Source organism: Mastigoproctus giganteus, chromosome 11 (assembly GCF_048544385.1).
Source record: "Mastigoproctus giganteus isolate SK-2022 chromosome 11, ASM4854438v1, whole genome shotgun sequence".
NCBI lineage: Eukaryota > Metazoa > Arthropoda > Arachnida > Uropygi > Thelyphonidae > Mastigoproctus > Mastigoproctus giganteus.
This window is the reverse complement of record NC_143585.1, coordinates 103,009,098-103,030,354: the sequence shown is the minus strand read 5'-3', so window position 1 is coordinate 103,030,354 and position 21,257 is coordinate 103,009,098. Positions and strand designations below refer to the sequence as shown.

At 35.7% G+C, this 21,257-nt stretch overlaps 1 protein-coding gene across 1 annotated transcript in view; it reads left to right on the top strand.

Annotated features, from left to right (window-relative positions):
* The window catches only part of Kcmf1 (Potassium channel modulatory factor 1), a 195,742-nt gene that overhangs the window by 68,646 nt on the left and 105,839 nt on the right, over positions 1–21,257 (top strand). Inside the window, exon 3 of the mRNA XM_090385569.1 lies at positions 11,524–11,663. Coding sequence (XP_090241695.1) covers positions 11,524–11,663 — 140 coding nt within the window. The remainder of the gene's footprint in view (positions 1–11,523; positions 11,664–21,257) is intronic.

The window sequence follows — 21,257 nt, the reverse complement described above, 5'->3', positions numbered from 1 at the left end:
ACGTTTTCTCCTTTTGAATAGTTGGTCAGCATAATGAGCCAGGGCAAGAAAGTTCTCTTTATTTGTCACTAATTGGTCCATATTTGTCACTAATTGATCCATAACTCAGTAATAATTTGCATTTGATTCTACACTTGAAAAGCTTATGTTCTATAGTTTCATCAGTGCCACATGACACAAAGGGGAAGCTGCTAAACCCAAAGCATGTAATTTATGAATAACACTCCCATGTCCTGTCAGTAAAAATTTGTTGAGGCGAGGACAGAACCAATTAGTTTGTTTACTACTTTCAAAGACACGGGGAAAATAGGTTGCGGTGATAGAGGAACTGGATGCAAAAAATAATTTTGATATCATATACTTTGGATTTCAGCAGGGCTTTTGATACTGTTTCACATAAAAGACTGCTGTACAAATTGGAGAAGTGTGGCATTAAGGGCAAGATACTGTTCTAGATAATAAGATGATTAAATGGGAGAAGACATGGAATCATTATTAATGGACACTGCTCTTTGTAGAATAATGCTATTAGTTGAGTTCCCCAGGGTTTGGTGTTGGGCCTTTTTTTGTTTTATATATTTATCAATGATATTGATGAAGGCATATTAGGCTTAATGTCCAAGTTTGCAGATATACAAAGGTTGGAAGGGTGGTTAATGACAGTATGCCACTGCTATAACATCTAGAAAAGTTAGGTTCAATCTTAAACTTTAGCATTTGAAGTTTAACATTGAGAAATTCAAAGTACTGCATATAGGTAGTAATAATCCCCAGAGTAACATACCAACTGTGTGGTACGTTGGATATGAAGTTCTCTGAGCAGTGCTGACAGGCTGCCAGGACAGCTCATTCGGTTTTGTCAATGATATTCAAGAATTTTGCTAGTAGTGATAAGAAGGTGATTATCCCATTGTATAAGGCAATGGTGAGGCCACATTTTGAGTTACTGCATTCAGGTGAACTGTTGAGACACATGGCAGTCTGGAGGTCTCATTTTAGGAAGGATGTAGAGCTGCTAGAACTAGTACAGAGAAGGACAATGAGATTGGTGAGGAGAACAAAGGAGGTGCTCTTACTAAGAAAGGCTTCAGTTCTGAAAATTGCAGCATCTGGAAACTAGACACGTGTGAGGTAATCTGATTGAGGTGTTAAAGGCAGCTTTGACTGGATTGAGCAAGCTCAATGCTGTAGAGATTCTTCACCTTGCTGAGACTATGCATGGGGGGGGCACAAATTCAAATTGAGGACGAACAGTTGTAGAATAGATGGATAATGTTCTTCCTCTAGCCACCATGTGGTTGATCGCCGGAACAACTTTCCATTTGTTGTGGAAGTTGATAGCTTAAATAAATTCAAGTAAGTCCTATATAAAGTATTGGAGGAAATGGATAGGTGAAGTGGGGGTTTTTTTTTTTTTTTTTTTTTGGCTGATGCTTATAAGCTTGCTTTCTTGTATCATTTGCCACTGCTAACAAATGTCGAACTCCATTCCAGAAGATTTGGTACTATATGTAGTATTGTCTGGCATTGCTGCTAGTATCACCTTTTCTGCTTCTGATATCCAGAGTCCTGTTGTAACCTCTAGTGCAATCACTGCCCAGTAACACTTTGCCATCTTATTCATGAATTGGCTTAGCATACATATATGTTCACATGAGGATGACTTTGCTTTACAAAGTCATTATACATATTATTAGTTATTATACAAAGCCATTTTGCCAGTTAAAATAGCTAATGGCAAACAGCAGACTTCTAAAGTTAGCTGCCATCAGGTTCTAGGTATTACAGTATACAGTGAACTGTTTTTTGATTCCTATATTAGAAACTCAAAAGTGAAATTTTTATTCCCTCTAGATTGTTAGGCCTAATTTTATACGCACATTATATGCAAAAATATTATTACTTCCGTTATAATATATAGATCTGAAATATCTTCAGCTGTATCTACAGTTAGTGTTTGCAAAAGAAATGGAACCATAGAAAATCTAAATTCCATGTAAGAAGAACAAAAATTGTAACATTGTGTCAAGTTTAAAACATTAGCCTGTTACTGTTTAATATAGTAATATATTAGATTCTCCTAATATATGGAAAGTAATCTCTGGTGTATTTCTATGAAAGCAAATCAATTTTTAATTGAGAGACTATTATAGTTAGCATTAGTAAAGGCACATGATGCAAGAAAGCAAGCTTATATAGCATCAGCCAAAAAAAACAAAAAAAAAAAAACCCCAACAAATCTTCTAATTTCACCCATCCACTCACTCCAGATGTTTGTCTAGTTCTGCCTTGAATCTATTTAATCTATCAACTTCGACAACAGATGGGAGTTCGTTCTAGCAATCAATCAGTATGTATGTTTAGACAGTATGACAATGTACTGCTCAGCAGAAATGTGATAAATCGCAAATCATTATGCACTGTACTTGGATAAAAGTTTATCTATTTATTGTTATTTTTTCTGTTTTTATTTATATATTATTATTATTATTATTTATTTTATTATTATTATTTTTTTTTTTTTTTTTTTTTTTCAGTAGAGATTAGGTGAGCTCATTGTATTGGCTTGCCTGTTTTCATTCATTTGGAAAGGTACTTTATTCTGATAGTCAGCTGCTTTGTGAAGTATGACAGGGGGTGAAATATTCGGGTCTATATTTTTAAGATTAAATACACTTTAATACTTTGTAAGCAAGCAGCTTTTATAAGGGGTTTTTATCTTAAACAACATAGTTATTTCATCTCTTATAGTATGTACATAATCTGACATTGACTGCATTCAAAATACATTTTAACGTTGTAAAGGCTTTTTCGGCAAAGCATGTGCTTTGGTTAGCATGTTTCTGATACCGGTGTAGGGTTTTCTCTTGATGTATTGTTTTTTGCCAGTGTGCAAATTGGATACAAAGACTATATTAATGGATGCAACAGTAGACTGTCAGCTTGATTAGTATATGGGAGGAGGGGTAAATGTTTAATCCAATTTATCCTTTTTTTTTATATATATATGCAAGGCCCAAACATGAAATTTATTAGAACCTATAGCAGTGATTCTCAAATGGTGCACCCCAAGAGGTGGCTAGGTGTGCCACGAACATTATGAAAGTATGTTTTAAAAATGAGTAGGAAACCCATTTGTATAGAGATTTTTTACTCTATAGCTAGGCTAGTCCCCTAGCCTAGCTAGGGGACTAGCTATTAGGTATTAATAGCTAGGCTAGTCCCCTAGGGTAACAATTATTATTGTACACAGCTAGTTTTATTCATAGATTAAAATATATTAATATATTTTTAATTTTGTACACAAAGTGTGCCAGAAAATTTTTGTTTTACAGTGTGCCACGAACCAAAAAAGTTTGAGAATCACTGACCTATAGGATTTAAAATTATTATTATCATTATTATACTGTAAATATTTGGGCAACAGCTGCTACTTTTTGAGTTCCTTATGATGAATAAAATTATACAAAGGATACTAAAACTAGTAATTGGAAGTGATATACGGAATGACATTAATAGGAGGAAAAGGAGTACAATTTAAGATATTATTTCCTGTTCAGAAATTATTATTTAATTTGATTTTAAAAAACTTTAATACAATATAGATTGCTAGAAATTCTCTAGAAACAACAAATTGTAGTTTATGTCAAACAAGGGCTTATGCATTCCAACATCCTACCATTAAATAAATATGGAACAAGACATCCTTATTACATTATAAATGACAGTTTGTCAAAATTGGATTTTAAGATGAGACAGTCGTTGACATACACTCAGATGAAATTATATTTATGAAGGTTCTTAATATATTAGTTACCATAAAAATTATAATAGTTACTTGTTCTCTTTCTTGGTTTGGTGGAATCAACTGTTTTTTTTTTTCTTCTTCTTCTTTTTTCCTCTCTTCCGGAAGTATGTTTGAGAATTGTATAATTAAATTTGTGTTTGAGTCAATATATAACAATAACTTGTTGACAAGGGTGCGGAAATCCTTATTGAGTTTTTGATGTAATTTGATTGACGAAGACTAATAATATTGTATTATTATTGTCTTATGTTATTTCTCCCTGATTGGTGGTTCCACTACCAAGTACACAGGGTGGTTGTTATGCCTAGTGTTACTCTTGGTGAAGGAACTCTCTGACTATCCTACAGGTGCTTAGGATTGTGACTTTCTCTGAGATACCTATTTGCTGCTAGGCTGTTATGTAGGGTCTTTGGCACCATACTGGTGGTTGACACGATGATCGGGTTTGGTGGTTACTTCTTGCATATGCCACATCTCTTTGATCTCCTTTCTTATGTTCGTGTGCTTCCTGATCTTTTCCTCGTGGGTTTTATGCAGATTGCCTTTCCTTCTTGTCGACAAGGATTATGTCCAGTCTGTTGTGCGCGATTGTCTTTTAATATGGTACACTGGGATTCGTACTTGTAATACAGTACACTTTCTTTGATCAACTGGTATTTCCTTGCTATTTTCTGATGTATTATCCTGGCTACTTGGGTGTGCCTACGAGTGTACTTAGTCTGGATGATCACCTTGCATCCCACTGTGATGTGTTGGATCATTTCTGAGGCCAGGTGTCATCTGACACTAAGTTCCTTGGCGATGTATTTTCTATAGTTTCTGGTGTTGATTACCTGGTCTTGGATGGTGAACATGAATCCTTCAGTCTCAGGAAAGAGCATCCCACCCGTAAGCCATGCATTGGAAGCCATTTTATCTATGTGTTCTTGATGGAAGTCATTGTAGTGTCTTCTTTGCCCATCTTTCTAACTAACTTTGTTTGTGCCGTCTGGGCTAGAGGGGGACACCTTGCTTAGGTTGAGAGGGGTATGTCGCTTGTCTGTCTTCGTGGCCTCGTAGAGTGCTGCTGCTTTTTTCTGGAAGTAATCCTTCAGGTTAGCTATCACTATTTTCTGTTACTCGGTGAGGTCTATCAGGCCTCTTCCTTCCTCTTTCTGAGCTATTGTCAGTCTCTCCATGGCTGACTTTGGGTGGTGTTAGTGGTTCTTGGTCATCATTATCCTTATCTTTCTCATATTGTCCTCCAGCTCAGTATTAGTCCAATATATGATCCCTAAGGAGTACGTCAGCACTGGGACTGCACAGGTGTTTATGGTTTTAACTGTGTTCCCTCCATTCAGCTTTGCTTTCAGCAGGCTTCTGAGTCTCTGATGGTATTTTTCGATCAGTCAGGCCTTGATTTTGTTGTGCTGTAACTGCTGAGCCTGCATCATCCCCAGGTATTTGTAGGTCTCTCCCTCGGTCATGGCTTCAATCTTCTTCCAGTCTGCAGCTGGTAGTTTTGGGCCAACTAATTTCCCCTTGGTTTTGCATTTGTCTAGACCAAATTCTATCCTGATATCATTGCTGAATTCTTCGGTGATCTGGAGTAGTTGTGGGAGTTGCTTCTTGGTTCCTGTGTAGAGTTTGATATCATCCACATACATCACGTGCGCGAGGGTGTACAGATTCTTCCTTCCTTCTTTGAGGTTATATCCATATTTGCTGCTGTTCAGCATGGTGGATAGCCAGTTAATTGCTAGACAGAAACACAGTGAGCTCAGGGCACCTCCCTGAAAGATTTCTCTCCTGCTGAGAATTGGTCTGATTGTGATGTTCTCAACCTTAATGGTGGTACTCCATTTTGCCATCGTTGCTCCTAGGAAGTTTGTTACTGTGGGATTGACTTTGTAGATGTTCAGCGCCTCTATTAGCCAGCTATGAGGCACGGAGTCAATGGCCTTGCAGTAATCGATGTAGGCTGTGTATAGGTTGCAGCGCTTCTTTTGTACACTTGTTCTATAACTGTGGCATCTATGATTAATTGCTCCTTGCATCCTTTGCTCATTCGTTTGCCTCCTTTCTACTGTTTGGCCATTATGTTCTGGCTTTCCAAGTGTCTATATCTTCTTGGTTAGGCAGCTGGTAAAGATCTTGTACAGGCAACCCCCGTATAACAGGGCACTTCTACAACATGGTTTCGCTTTAACGCAATTGATAAATTGCAGCAATCCTTGCACAACACTGTAATTAAATAACAAGGTTTTGCTCTAACACGGTTCGAGAATTGCAGGAAATCTTGTATAAAACATGGTATTTTTAAGCTGAGAAAACCCTGCTATTATGTTAGATACAATTTTCAACGTTTCCATTCCTTTTTGTGAATCCCTGCTGTTGACTCGCTAGTCGTTATCGCCTTTGTGATATTTTTCCAAAGCACATTTCTTAATGTCACTACCATAAAACAAAAACAATTTGCAGTTTCCGGTTTATTGGTCTTTTCTGTTAGTGTAATCAATTATAAATGGGTAGTAGACTCGATCTTTTGCATTTGCTATAGTATCAATAGCTGGAATTCTGTGGGTTTTCAGGTTAGTATGGTGAAATGTGTTTCCCCTTCTGTGAAATTTTCAATCATATAAAAAACAAATTTTCTGAAACTCATTACTACGTATCTCAGTTGTGCATATCGTGTTTGTTGCAACTTGTGCATGCTGTGTTCTTTGTTATTAATTGCTTATCATTTTTACTGTTTTAAATTTTACAACAAAAAAAAAAAAAAAGTCAGTGAACAGAAATATCAGTTAGTATTTTTTTTATGAAAACCCCAAACATGAAAGGTATTAGAACCTATAGTACTTAGTACCATGCTTGGGTTGGAGATTGAGAAGATAAAAGAAGATATTTGTTGACATTAGACTTGAACTTCTGTAGACTGTAATTTTCAGGAAATACGTATGAAGGAAGGTTGTTCCAGAAAACGGCAGTTGAATGAATAAACGAGGAAGATGAAAATTTAGTTCTGTGAGTTTGAAGTTGGACTGTAAGTGGATGTTGGCTGGTGGCGGCATGTGTTCGGGACTGTTTTGAAAGAGAGAGCGGGAATTATAGATGCCAATTAAGAAGAATAGTGCCCATGGAAGTATCTGTAGAAAAGGCATGCAGCAGAAATAGTACTTCTATGAGACAGCGAGTGGAGAGACTCTGTTAGAGATGAGTCATTAATTAACCTAACTGCCCTCTTCTGAATGGAATCTAGAAGCGTGAGAGAGGTTTTGGGGGCACTGCCCCAGATGTGGGAGCAATATTCCATGGTACAGCAGGTTTGTACAGAGTGAACAGCTTTTTGGAAGAACAGTAACACCAAGAGTGAAAGAGAAAACCAAGTTTTTTGGAAGCAGTGGAAGCAATATTTTTAATGTGCTTGTGCCAAGAGAGATTAGAAGTCAGGGTAATCCCCACAAGAGATACATCTTCTTGCCTAGAAATCAGAGTGTCCCCAAAGATAAGCATAGGAGCAGAAGAATTCTTTTTGCAAGATATAAGACAAGACTGAGTTATAGAAGGACTGAAATAAACTAAGTTGTCTTTGCCCCCCACTGGAGAATTACCTGGAGATCGGCATTTAAGAAATTGGTAGCAGATATTGAAGAAGTTGAAGCTGATTGAGCAGGGCAAGTTTTTTCAAAATGGAAAGTGGAATGCAATGTGCTATCATCGGCAAAACTATGGTTAGGATTTCCAGTCAATGAAAGAAGGTCATTAATATACAATAGGAAAAGAGTGGGGGAAAGAACTGAACCTAGGCAGATATCATCATTAGTGGAGAAGTTAGAAGACAGAGAGCCATCTACCATCACCCTCAGTGAGCGTTCAGAGAGAAAACTGGATAACCAATTACAAAAAACAGTTGGCAAACCATAAGATGGAAGCTTGTTTAGAAGACCTTTATGCCAAACACGATCAAAAGCCTTTGAGATGTCAAGAGCAACTGCTTGTGTTTCGCTGAACTTTTCCATTGAATTTTTCCATAAATGGGTAACATAAGCCAGAATATCATTAGTGGATTGACACTGACGGAATCCATACTGGCAGTCATTGATCAGATGGAAGTTTTTTAAGTAGTTTAAGTGTTGGGCAGTTAATTGATTTCTCCATTACTTTAGAAAGAGTAGAAGTAATTGCAGTGAGATGATAATTGGATGGGAGGAATTTGTCATCGCCTATTTTAGAAACTGGCAGATATGAGCAAATTTCCAAGCAGAAGGAAGAACACCCCTAAAATAAGAAAGTGAAAAAAGGCGGCAAAGAACAGGATTAAGTTCGGGAGCACAGGTTTTGGGAACAAGTGGAGAAATACCATCTGGACCTAGAGCTTGCTTAGCATCGAGATTTGTCAAAATCCTTCTGACATCCTTTTGACGGAAGACCGCATGAGGCATTCAGTGGAGTGTAGTGGAAGGTGTTTTTCCAAGATCATTAAAATACATGAGTCGGAATTAAAATGGGATGCTAGCAGGTCAGCTTTATCCTTGGCTGAAGTGACAACAGAACCATCTGGTTTTGACAAAGGTGGAAGCAGAGATGGGCAAAAGTTGCGGCCAATAGCTTTGGCAAGAGACCAGAATGCTTGACTACCATTAGGGCAAGAAGCAAGTTTTCTACTCTTAGGCTGTTCAAAATCTAGTTTGGACTGATTAATAACTCTTTTACAATTGTTGCGAGCTTTGGTGTAGGCAGAAAATGAAACTGAAGAATTGGAAACAAGCCAATTACGATATGCAACGTTCTTATCTTGAACAGCCTTAGTACATTTATTGGAAAACCAAGGTTTAGATAAAGGACGAGATTTTAAAGTGGAGTCTGGAATAAAGGATTCCATTCCTACCAGAATAATTTCACTGATACGATCTGAGCAAACGTTGACAGAAGTTTTGAAACAGTAATCCGACCAGGGAAAAGAAGAAAAGAAATCTTGTAGGCCATCCCGTTTTGCATTCTTGTAATGCCAAACAACACGAGGTTGGGAATAGCCATGAGATAAAGACTCCATTGGCGAATAGACAATCACCAAGTTGTGATCTGAAGTGCCTAATGGACCACTCACTTCGACCGTGTACTTAGAAGGGTTGTTTGTGAGAAAAAGTTCAAGCGTGTTGGCTGTATGGTTAGGATTGTCTGGTATTGTTGTAGGTAAATGAACAATCTGTTCAAGGTTATTATTAATTGCAAAAGTCTCAGCATCTCGACTAGCTAGGTCGGTGTGACTAGAAAACGAAGACAGCTGAAGTTGTGAATATTAAAATCACCAAGGAAAATTACGTCATGGTTATCAAAGTTGGACTGGAGAAAGTTAAGTTGCAAAGAGAGGAAGTCAGATTGCTTCAAGTGATTAGTGGGGTTGGGAGTACTGGTTGTACTGGTTCTTTATCCCATCTAACATGGTTTCCCATTACATGAGATTTTGTAGGAACTAAACTACTGTGTTATATGAGGGCTACCTGTACATCGTTGGGAGGGAGGTGATTGGCTTGTATTTTGCAGGTTTTCTTGTATCTTTGTCTGTAGGCTTCAGATATGTGATTCCTTGAGTGAGAAACTCTTGGATTGTGTCTGGGTGCTTATCATTCAGGTGAACTGCTCTGCTGTGTGCTATGTGTGCAAGTGAGCTTCTTGTACTAGTAGTTGTGAAGGTTATCTATTCCTGGAGTTCGCCAGTTGTGGGAGTTCCTAATCGACTTTTACTTCTTCCTCTTGAATTTACCACCCTTTAATCCCTTGTACGTCCTTGGTTTTCTTATGTTCTAGTTCTATCCACTGGGCTTGGATGTAATGTCTTACTTCTCTGCTCCATATGTTGCCCCAGAACTCCTCGATCATCTTCTGCTTTGGTGATCCTTTCCCATCTTCTCTGAGACTCCTGTAGAAGGCCCTTTAATCCTCATCAAAGATTCGGTTATTTATTTTCCTCTGGGAGCTCTCTTTGTATTGGTGTAGTCTCTGGCTGAGTGTGAGGAGGTTCTGTTTCAGTGTGTCCAAGTATTCTCCTATTCTCTGATTTTTGGTCTTGTGTTTGCTGTGGACATTGTCTCTCTTGAGGATGCTCTTCACTTTACCAATCAATTTCTTACTCCTGTTACCCCATTGGTACTGGTTCTTGGTCAGTTGGCCTACCTTGACTCTTAATTCTTCTATCTCCTGCTGAAGTCTTCTTTTCCAAGCTGGTGGTTTCTTCTGCTGCGGGTCTCTCGTTTCTCTTCCATTAATCCTAGTGGCTGCTATGGCAGCGCAGTATACGGCTGTGTTAATAGCCTCCAGTGTTGCACCATTGTTGTCAAGGTAATGTGGTATTATTTGCCAATTGAGGTGGTCTGTTACTTTCCACATGGTTCTGTTGGGTCTCTGCTTCGGTATCACGTAGGTCTTTGTGGAGTCCATTCCTTTGAATTCTGCTAAGGCCTTCCACCCTTCTTCTGTTCTGGATATAATGACCTAGTCCCTTTCCACTTCAGCTGCTCTGGGTTGTATTTCTTCCTCCTCTGGTTCCATGTTGTTCATATTCTTTGTAGTTGATCGCTCATGTCCTGCTTGATTTTTTTCCAAGGTTGTAGGAGGTATTAGGTTCTTTGTGATGATGGTCCTTCTCTGGTCCACTATTTGCTGTTCAGTGACCTGAATATCTGGGAATTGTTCCAACCACTCAGCCTGTACATTATCACATCGGTCTCTAGCTTGGTTGGTTATTTCATAGTGTGCTAGCATGATGTACATATTCATTTTGACACTCCACTTGATGTGTTGCTATTTTCTTCCTTTCACAGTGCTTCCTGTGCTGGTCACTAGCACAGGAAGCATTTTCAGTCAGTGAGGCTGGATGGTCTTACCCTTCTCTTGTAGTAGCCATATGGGAGATAGCACCACTTGCTCCACTGTCTTCCTTGGAAGACTGTTGCCGACTTTTTGAACCAATCCCTCTGCTTAAGGCCTGAACGTGAGTGACTTTATTTTGTGCCAAACTTTATGCAGTATGAATATTTTCTCTTCAACATCATCCATCTAGGGAGGTGTTCCTGTTTAGCTTTGGCTAAACAGGTCCACTTATTATTGTTATTATACCAGAATTGCTCAAATTCAAGAAAACATAAGAACATTGGTGTAATTGGTCCACTTTATTTTTGGCATATAAAACATTAAAATTAGTAATATTATTTAACAACTTTAGTGCAGTTTGAAATTACACATTTTAGAATGCATTAAAATTGAATTTTTGTATTAGGGTATAAAAAAATATTTAAAAAATTAATGTATTATTAAGTGAAAAGTAATAAATGTTATATTTGCAATATTGTATTTCTTTGTGTGGTTTATTAAAACTATATATCTCTATAATGTTATGCAAGATTCTAATTCTGTATTTACTTTTGTATTTGTGTTTTTTTTTTTTTTTTTTAATTGATTTTAAAGTCTATTTCAGTAAAATAAAGCAGGATTGCTGCTTCTGTACATTATAAAAGTATAATGTATAAAATATATTTGAATAAGTAATGGTGCTTTTAAAATAATTTTGGGGAATATTGTTTATAACAAATTTTGGTACCACAAAGTTTTTCACACACCCTCATGAAGTTCATTGTAACAGGTTCTTTTGGGTAAATTTGCATTTAGTACTTTTTTTTTTTTTTTTTTTTTTTCTCTCTCTTCCCACAAGTGTTATATATTAATTTCTTCTCGTACAGATCTTTATTATGGAGGTGAGGCAATATCTGTAGATCAACCGCAGTCATATACGTGTCCTTTTTGTGGTAAAATGGGATACACAGAAACAACACTACAGGAACATGTTAGTTCAGAACATTCTGATTCGTCATTTGAAGTGGTATGTATTTTTTTACACTGCTTTAACTACCATTGATGCCCCCTTCCCTTTTTTTTTTTTTTTTTTTTGCTTTTACTAATATGCTTCTATCTGTTTATATAAAGTGTACTATAACTGCATTTTAGCTGCTTGGTTTCTGTAGACCAGTGTTTTATATTTCCTATTATGTAAATTATAAATGATATTTAGTTGTATACATTTAAATTATATATAATGGGCTTGTCCAACCTATGGTCTATAGGTTTCCTACAGGTGGCCCATTACATTGCATTCATGTATTCCTCAAGTGTTATGTATTCCCTGATTTTTAAATGAAGTTTTTCATTGACTTTTGAAAATATCCACTCTGAGTAACATTCGATTTTTCTTTATTGTTTTCGTATGATGTTTTTTATATATTTTTTTCCTCCTCAGTATTTAACAATATTATTATAACCATATAATAAGAATGTCATTACTGTAATTAAGTAATGGTTGTTAGATTTTCATATTTAATTACTAATATAAAAAAGTGATATGTCTATAAACGTTGATAATAGAAATTAAATTCTATAGGAAAAAGTGTAATTAAATAAATGTGTAAGGAACTGTCCTTGCCATCTTGGACTCTCTTCCTGTGAGAACTCATACAGCCTGTGGCTAAAATGACTCACAGCATTTTATCTGATTTGGCTACTGGCCAAAAAAAGGTTGAATACTCCAACCTGTCATCATCATCATCATCAACATCGTTGCTCCAAGCCTGAAATTTTGAAACTTAGTGTGCATACTAACTCACTGCTGGAGAAGTGCACTTAAGTGGTATTTCTTTATTTATTATTATTTTTTATTAAAATTTCTGATTAGTACAATCCATTAGAAAAGGGGTCCTTAAACTGTGGGTCGTGACCCCCGGAGGAGTTGCAAAAAACATTCTAGTGGTCGCAACAAACATTGATAAACATGATTAGATTAAATATTTATTATAGAACTATTGAAATTATTATACAGTAGTGGTTCTTAAACTGTGTGTCACGACCCTCAGGGGGTTCCGAAAAAGAATCTGGGGCCACTAATAATTTCGTCTTAGGAATAAAAAGGGGTCGCGGATAAAATAAAGTTTAAGAACCTCTGCATTAGTAGACACTGTTATCAATTGACCTACCATAATATTTCTCTAAGTAGATGGAATAAGCAGTATATTTTTTATATCAGGTTTGCAATATGTAAATACTGTAATGTTTGTAATTGGCACTTTGATTCAGTTTGCTTTAAAAATTAATGTTAGCATTAGAAAGAGAAAAACCATTATCATTTGACGGATGAATAATGTAACTAGAAAAATGTAGAGGTAAATAAATGAAAAAAGCCTTCAATTGTGATTTGCTGGAAAGATTTATGATATTAGTCGAAGCAGTACTAGACTGTGCTATAATATATTTTGTTCACAATTACATTTTTAATATATTTAAACATTTAACTTTCATAACTTTTTTTTTTTTTTTTTTTTTTTAATTAATTTCACGGAGTTTCATGTTGTATCATAAGTAAATTGAGTAATTACTTCCTAGGACATTCCATTGAGAGCCATTGCATTCATCATTGGGCACTCAACATACAAATTTTTTTCATTTTAGGGCATTACTCAGTGTGTTACACTTTTTTCCTTTAATATCTTAAGGGTATAGTTATGTAGTGGGCAGTCAGTCTTCTCGTGTCATAGATATGACTAACAATTTTAGTTGTCGTGGCAATAGTCACAGATTTCCTGGACCATTCCCCATCACCATCTTCTAGGTTATCCCTGCTGTGGTGAAATTTAGATTGTCTAAAAACTGCAGTAATATGCATATTGATATTTTCACTCTTGATACTGCCATATAGTGGCCTCAGGTTTAATCCTGTGTCAAGGATTCTAATTAAAAAGTGAAAAAATATCAATTATGTTGAAAATTGCAAAAAAATATTTCAGACCAGGGGTTTCCAGCTTTTTTTTTTTTTTTTTTACCTGCCAAACCACCTTAAAAAATGCATTTTTTCCTCATCACCCCCCCCCCATACAAAAAGTACATTTTAATGGATGGATTGTAAAAAAAAAATCTGCTAATAATAATGAATTATTTATTAAAAATTATAAAATAATACATAGGTAAGTAAAATACGTAGTAATTATCATACATAGGTATGATAACAATCAATTGTGATTAATTAGCAATTATTTTAGTTGCTACTATTATTAATACTATTTTAGTTTCTTAAAAATCACATCCTATTTATGTATCCATTTTAATCATTAGCATTAATTGTTAATGACACAGTTGTGGGTGATGGTTTTCAATAAGCTGTGCAGTATCCAGTCTATAATTACTTATTTTGATCCTTGTGTCCACATATTCTGATGTGTTCAGCCTGTTTCTTGTTTTTCTCAATAAGTTAATATGGCCAAATTTACAGCTTCCAATAGATAAGAACTGGGGAAAGTTAACAAAAGCAATTCTGCTGTAGTTTGTAATTTAGGATATTTATTTTGTGTATCTCCATTATTCCAATGGAGGTATACTTTTTAGTGTGGAATACAGATTTGGCCCCCAAATCTTCTGTCATTTCAATTAACTGTTCTTGTAAAATAAATTCAACTTGAGATACATCACACTCAGATGGTTGTAGAATCCATTCTAGAACAATCATATCTTGAAAATTTAAAATTCAAATGTTAAAGTCTTCTTTCAGTTTAAAGTAGAATATGTATAATAGCAAATTGTTGTCAAAAATTGTATCTTTTTCCATAATTGACAGGCGTGACAAGTTAGCAAAGTAGTGAAAATCTCTGATTTAAAATGGATATAAATAGGTCTATTTTGGATCGAAACCCAAGCATAATTGTCTGCCTTGCAGTCTTGTTTAGATATCATTACACTTCAAATATGTATCAGCCAAGTAAAACACATTCTTTTTGATTCAGTTAATTTTGTTGCCAACAGTTTATTTCAAGAAGAAATTCTATTACAGAATTAAAAAGTTTAATCAAACATAAACAGCTTCCTTTTGAAAGCCAACATACCTCTGTATATAAAAGCAGCTGATTGAAACCAGCTGATTTCATCATTTTGATCACATAATTGAACAAACAGACAACTATATAAGGATTTGGCCTTTTTGGTATCTTTACCTTGTCATGGTGGTGGGGCTTGCATGTCTCAATGATCTACAGAGCTATGCTGGTGGTAGGGCCTCCCAAACCAGAAAGGTTTGTAGCTAGAGACCAGATGAAAAAAGATACCCTAATCCTCCAGGTTGGGGGTTGATGCAGTGGGTCAACTCCCCATTCATCATAAAACATTATTTCAATGCTAAAAGACCTAACACAGAAAAACATCGGAAGGACAAATAGGATTTGAACTGGCAAACGGAAAAGGATTATGAATTTTGTCTGCTGGGATGTACAAGGAGTTAGCACAAAACAAGATGAAATTTAATTGGAAGTGGAAAAATATAAATTGGATGCGGTGGTCTTAACTGAAACAAAGAAGAAATGACTGGAGAATATATTTTCCTTTGGTCTGGCATTGACCGACATGAAAGAGCTAAGGCAGGGATGGCTGTACTTATTCACAAGAATCTCAGAAAGTTTATTGAAAAATGGTGCTTTGTTGATGAACGAATCATGACCCTTGAAATTAAAATATACAGAAGAGAAATTACTATTATTGGGGTATAGACTCATTATTAGGAGCATATACCCCTAATAATGAGTCTCCTACAGATATTAAAGAAGTTTTCTTGGAAAACCTGAGAGAAGTAATAGAAGCAATTCCACATTGCAGAGAGATAGTCATAATGGAGGATTTGAACTCCATAGTGGGACAAGCTGCATACAATGAAGTGGTGGGAAGACACGGAGAAAATGTAAAGAATGAAAACGGAGAGAGACTGATAGAACGTTGCTCTCAATATAAGCTGAGGATTAGTAACACCTTCCAACATAGAGACATTCATAAGTTCACATGGTTCCAAGAAACAAAAGGACTAAAATCAATAATTGATTGATGTGATCACTAAACAGCAAAGCACAATTTAATTTTTGTCTGTGATGTTAGGGCCCAGAGAGGAGCATATTGTGGCTCTGATCACTTTTTGGTGAAGGCTACATTGTCATTCCCATGGATGGGCCAAAAAAAGGAAGGAGAAAAGGAAGAAAGACCTTGAGAGGAATGAACAACTTGACACTGAAAAATTCAATGTAGACTCACTAAAAGATGGAAGCACTAGGGGCTTGTATCAATGAAGATTAGACCAAGAATTAGATGAAACCTACAGGAAGAGTGCAAAAGATATATATGAATACCTAAAGGAAACAGTGAAGAAAATTGCTAGAGAGGCAACAGGAAAATCTCAAAAGATGAAACAAAATGATTGGCTGAACATAGAAATTAAGGAATTAATAAAGGAGAAGAAGGAAGCATACCAAAGATGGCTAAGCTCAAAAAGTGAAGTTCATAGAAGAATATATAAAGAAAAAAATAAGGAAATGAAAGGGGAAGTCATGAAGGCAAAAAACCAGTCCTGCTATAGAGTATGTCCCGAGGTGAACAGCAAACTAGGGTGTACAAGATCTGCAGAGGCGTGGAGAGTATTGAAGAGTTTTAAGGAAATCTCATAAGCAAAAAGCTAAACTGGAAATGATATAATTGTAGGAATGGGTCAATTATTATGAACAGCTATTGAATGAAGGAAGACAGCAATTTAGAGAAACTGAAACAGAGACAGTTGTCATGGAAGAAGGATTGAACATCCAAATTAAGGAAGTGGAAGTGGAAATAAAAATGGCAAAAAATGGAGAAAGCACCAGGCCCAGGTGGAATTAACATGGAGCTGCTTAAATATGGAGGTCACAAAGTTATAAATCTACTAACTGGATTGTTCGACAAATTATGCGATGGTGAAGAAATACCAGGTGAGATGACAATCGGATACATTAAATCAATTTTCTAGAAAAGTGACAGAAGAAGATGCTCCAACTATAGAGGAATCTGTGTTGTGAGCTCTATTGCTAAACTATTTGGAAAAGTGATAAAATCAAAAATGTTATTTCTAAGAAACAGTGTGGCTTTTCGACTGGACGCTCATGTATAGACCATTTATTCACTGTTAAGCAAATTCTGGAAAAATGTCAGGCTACAAACCAAGATTTAGGTATGCTATTCATAGACTTAGAGAAAATGTATGATAATGTGCCAAGAAATCTTCTGTGAAAGTCCTATGAAAAAAATGTCAATAAGCCAGCCATTAATTGAAATAATTATAAGAATCTACAAGAACAATATATGCTGTATAAAAATTGGTTCAATAATATCAAGAAAATTTAAGACTTCCAAAGGACTACTTCAAGAATGCTGTTTGTTGCCTACTTTGTTTAAGCTGTACCTGACTGTTGTTCTAAGACCATGGTCACAGAAGTGCAGTTCAGTGGGTGTTCCCCTTGGTCAGAATAAGTACCTTTACAATCTACTGTTTGCAGATGACCAATTGTGGTAGCACAGGACGATGATGATGTAAACTACATGGGCAGAAAGTTACTAGAAGAATATAAAACATGGGGACTGACAGTTAATTTTAATAAGACAGAGTACATGAATCGAAGGTTCTGGATTTAGATGGAATACAGGTGAAAACTGTATAGCAATTTAAATACCTGGGTGCAATTATCCAGGCTGATGGGTCATCTGCACAGGAAATTGAGAGAAAACTCAGTGAAGGCAGAAAGGTCATAGGAATGCTTAATTGTGTGATATGGAATAAAAATATTAACAAAACTAAACATCAAATATATAATGTAATATTAAAAAGTGTTTTATTATATGGATATGAGACCTGGATCTTAACTGAAAGACAAAAAAATATACTACTGGCTGTTGAGATGGATTTTTGGCGAAGATCGGCAAGAAAGTCTAGGACTGAAAAAGTTAGAAATTACGTGATAAGGGATACAATGAATGTCCAAAAAACCATCATAAATAAAATAGAGGAGAAAAGATTGGAGTGGTTTGGCCATGTGAAGAGAATGGAGGAATGGATTGCCCAAAGGAGCCATGGAGAAGGTAAAAGAGAGAGGAAGACCAATAAGGATGTGGATGGAGGGTGCGAGAGCAGCCATGAACAGAAGAGGACTGGTGGACGGAGATTGGGAAGAAAAAGAATAAAGGAATGACTTTTCAATGTTAGGTTGAGGAGAACTATTGTAATAACGGAATAAATCCTAAGAAGATTTATTGACTTAATATAGACTTGCAGAAAATTGTGGAGTTTTTTCACTTCTGTTTTCTGCAACCAATGTGCAGTTTTAACATCAGGATTTTTTTTTTTTTTTTTCCAAAAATGCTGAAAATCCTCTATTTTTCAACCATTGCTGGTGCTCCATTAGAAGCAGCTGCTACAATATTAGTAACAGAAGTATTCTTCTTCTGTTGTATATGTCTTTAATTGTTTGGCAAAAAATAAATTCTGTGATTTCTTTTTTTTCTTGGTCTGTGATAATGCACATAAGCCATAAGGATGCTTAAAAGTTCCAAATGTTCCCTCACCTAATTGTACAGGAAATTTAGTTGTCTACAATTCAAAAACCACAGGTTTCTTTTTTTTTTTTTTTTTTTTTATATCTTCAGCCATTTCATCAAAACAACGTTGAACTCTATTGTTACTGAGCAGAATGCTTTTTAATACTGGGTCTGGAAACATTTCATCACAGCTTATAATTTCTCATACTGGTGGCAGTATTAATTGCTCCTCAACTGTGTGCAGATACCCTCCTTTTGCCATTAAGAGTGATATATTATAAGAGGCTTCCAATCTTCTGTCAGCATTTCTAGAAACTGAAGGTTTCAAAAATGATTTTAAACCCATCATAGAACATTTTATGAATTTAAGACATTTAAAATATTCAAAATCCTTGTCTTTTGCATCATTATACAATCTTTCTGGGTGGTGTTTCATTTTTTATGGTTTCATAGCATTGTTCTGAAAGGCTTTCTCATGTAAGAGACATAGTGGTATTAATTTGTTGCCAGTCAAAGAAATAAATCCCAATGTTAAATAGTTTTGCAAATATAGATGGTACTTCTTTTTAGGAAGTGATATGGTATAAGAATCTTCCTAAAAACTACATATTATCAGAATTGTAATATATATATATGTTATTATTTGAAATAACTTACAATAGTCTAAGTTATTTCAAAGTTATTGTGAAGCTTTCAGCCTTAAACTCCTTTTTTTGCCTTACAGTAGTGTTTAAATGACTGTAGTTGACTGACAGATCTGTCAGTCAACTGCAGGAAGCCATTAATCATTGTTACTAGCAACACATCACATGCATATCGCAAGAAATGGCTGTTCACTGATTACTGTTCTGCTGCCTATAAAATTCACATACCATATTGCTAAAACTGAAAGTTCATAGTTATATTTCAAATCATATATTATTATAAGTTGCCCTTTGACCCCTTTTTCTAGATCAGGGTCAGCAAACTTTTTCTGTAAAGGACCAGATAGTAAATATTTTTAGGCTTTGCAGGCCAAGAGGCATAATCGAGGATATTATTTAGGTACTTATATAATAAGAGAGAAAACATTTCCAAAAAATTTTTATTGACGAAATTCAAAATATAATTAGAATAATTGAGTGTAATTTTTTGGAATCCAGGTGTACTAATGAGAAGAATGGAATTCTTTTTTTTTTTTGGGAAAATATTTCACTTAATTGGGGTTCAAAATTAGTGTTCCCTATTATCAAAATCAATTGCAAATGTTAATCTGTTAATGCTGATCTGTAATGAGATTTTACATATCTCATCTTTTAAAATGTCTTTTCACAAAGAACAGGTAGTGTAGTGTCAAATACTGATATCAATCCACGAGCATGATTTCAATTGAGCATATTCATCGCTTGGAAGGCATTTATAGAATTCTATTAGATTCTTCTCTTGCCGTAGCCTAGTGGTCAGGCGTGCGGGTGCATAAGTACACATGCCTTGAGTGACCTGGGTTCAAGCCCGTGACTACTGAATACGGTGCTGTTTCTTGTATTCTGTCTATCTTGTGAACTCCTCTGACCGTTTGGTCGTCCCGGAGTATAAACAGAAAATTTATTTATTTATTATTATATTTGCCTTTTAGTACGTCATTACATTGCAGATTAATCACTTCCAGTTGAATGTTAGGTGGAAGCTCCCCAATTGTGCAGTTAAATGGATTTTGAAATATGCAAATTTCTTTTATGGCCTCTGCAAATTTGTATGAGAATGGAGATCTCCTTTTTTGTTTTAACTTTTGATAGCATGAAAAGTGTATAAAGCAGCTTAACATTAGTTGTTGTTAAAATGACTTTATTGCAGTATAAGTTTCGCATATAAGTGCTGTTTTGCCAAAGATACATTATCAAATCTGCAGCAAAAGCTAATTTCCAAAGCCATTCAGTGTTTGATAATAGTGGTTGAGGTCGGTTCTTGTCGTTCAAAAAAATTTCAGTCTTGGCCCTGAGCTCAAAAAATCGCAATGAAACTTTACCTCTGCTAAGCCATCAAACTGCTGTGTGATAGGGTAAGTCAGGATATTCGGCTTCTATTTCTGACAAAAATTCACGGAACTGATGATGGTTAAGGCCACAAGAGCAGATGAAGTTCACCGTTCACACTACTGGTTCAATGACGCATGATAGATTCAAACATTTTCCGCAAAGTACCTGCTGATGAATAATACAATGAATAACATAGGCTTTAAGCATCTTGCATTTTCACAAGATTTGTAAATTTGTCCAATTAAGCCTTTTCCTACTCCACACATTTTTACCATCATCAGTTGTAACACATCTTAGCAGATTCCACTTCAGGTTGTACTGAATTAGTGTTTTCTCAACTTTGAAAATATTCACGCCTGCAGTTGTTCCAAGCAGACTATTCATAAAGGATAATTCTTCAGTCACTTCGAACTTGGCATTGACTCGTGGAATAAACAACAACAACTGAGAAGTACCGGAAACATCTGTCGACTCATCAAGAGCCATGGAAAACCACTCGAAATCATTTGCCTTGTTTTTTAATTGACTATTGATGTTGCTCCCAATGTCCCCAACTCTTTGAGCAACTGTTCTCACTGAAAGGCTAATAGTCTTAAACAAGTCTGTTTTCTCTGGACAGATTTCTTTGGCTGCTGCAATCAAACATGATTTAATTAAATCACCATCAGTAAATGGCTTTCCTTGCTTGGCAAACAAATGAGCCAATCAGATACTTACTTTGGTTGCAGCCTCTTTTTTATTTGTTGCGAAGGAATTCTGCTGTGATGAGATATTCCATTTTAAATTTTCACAAATTTTTCTGACCATTGCTTTCCTGTGAATTGGGTATATTGTGATGAGTGCTTAGTTAGGTAATGTCTACATATATTCTATTCTTTCAGCACTGCTATAGTGTTATTCCATGATAATCACAATGCTTTGGCATTTAATCTGATAACAAAATAATCCACACTCCACAGAGCATTAAAAGCACGGCATTCAAAGTCCACTTTTCTCTTCCTTTCTTTTTTTGATACGATGGGTACACACTGGTAATAAAATAAAAA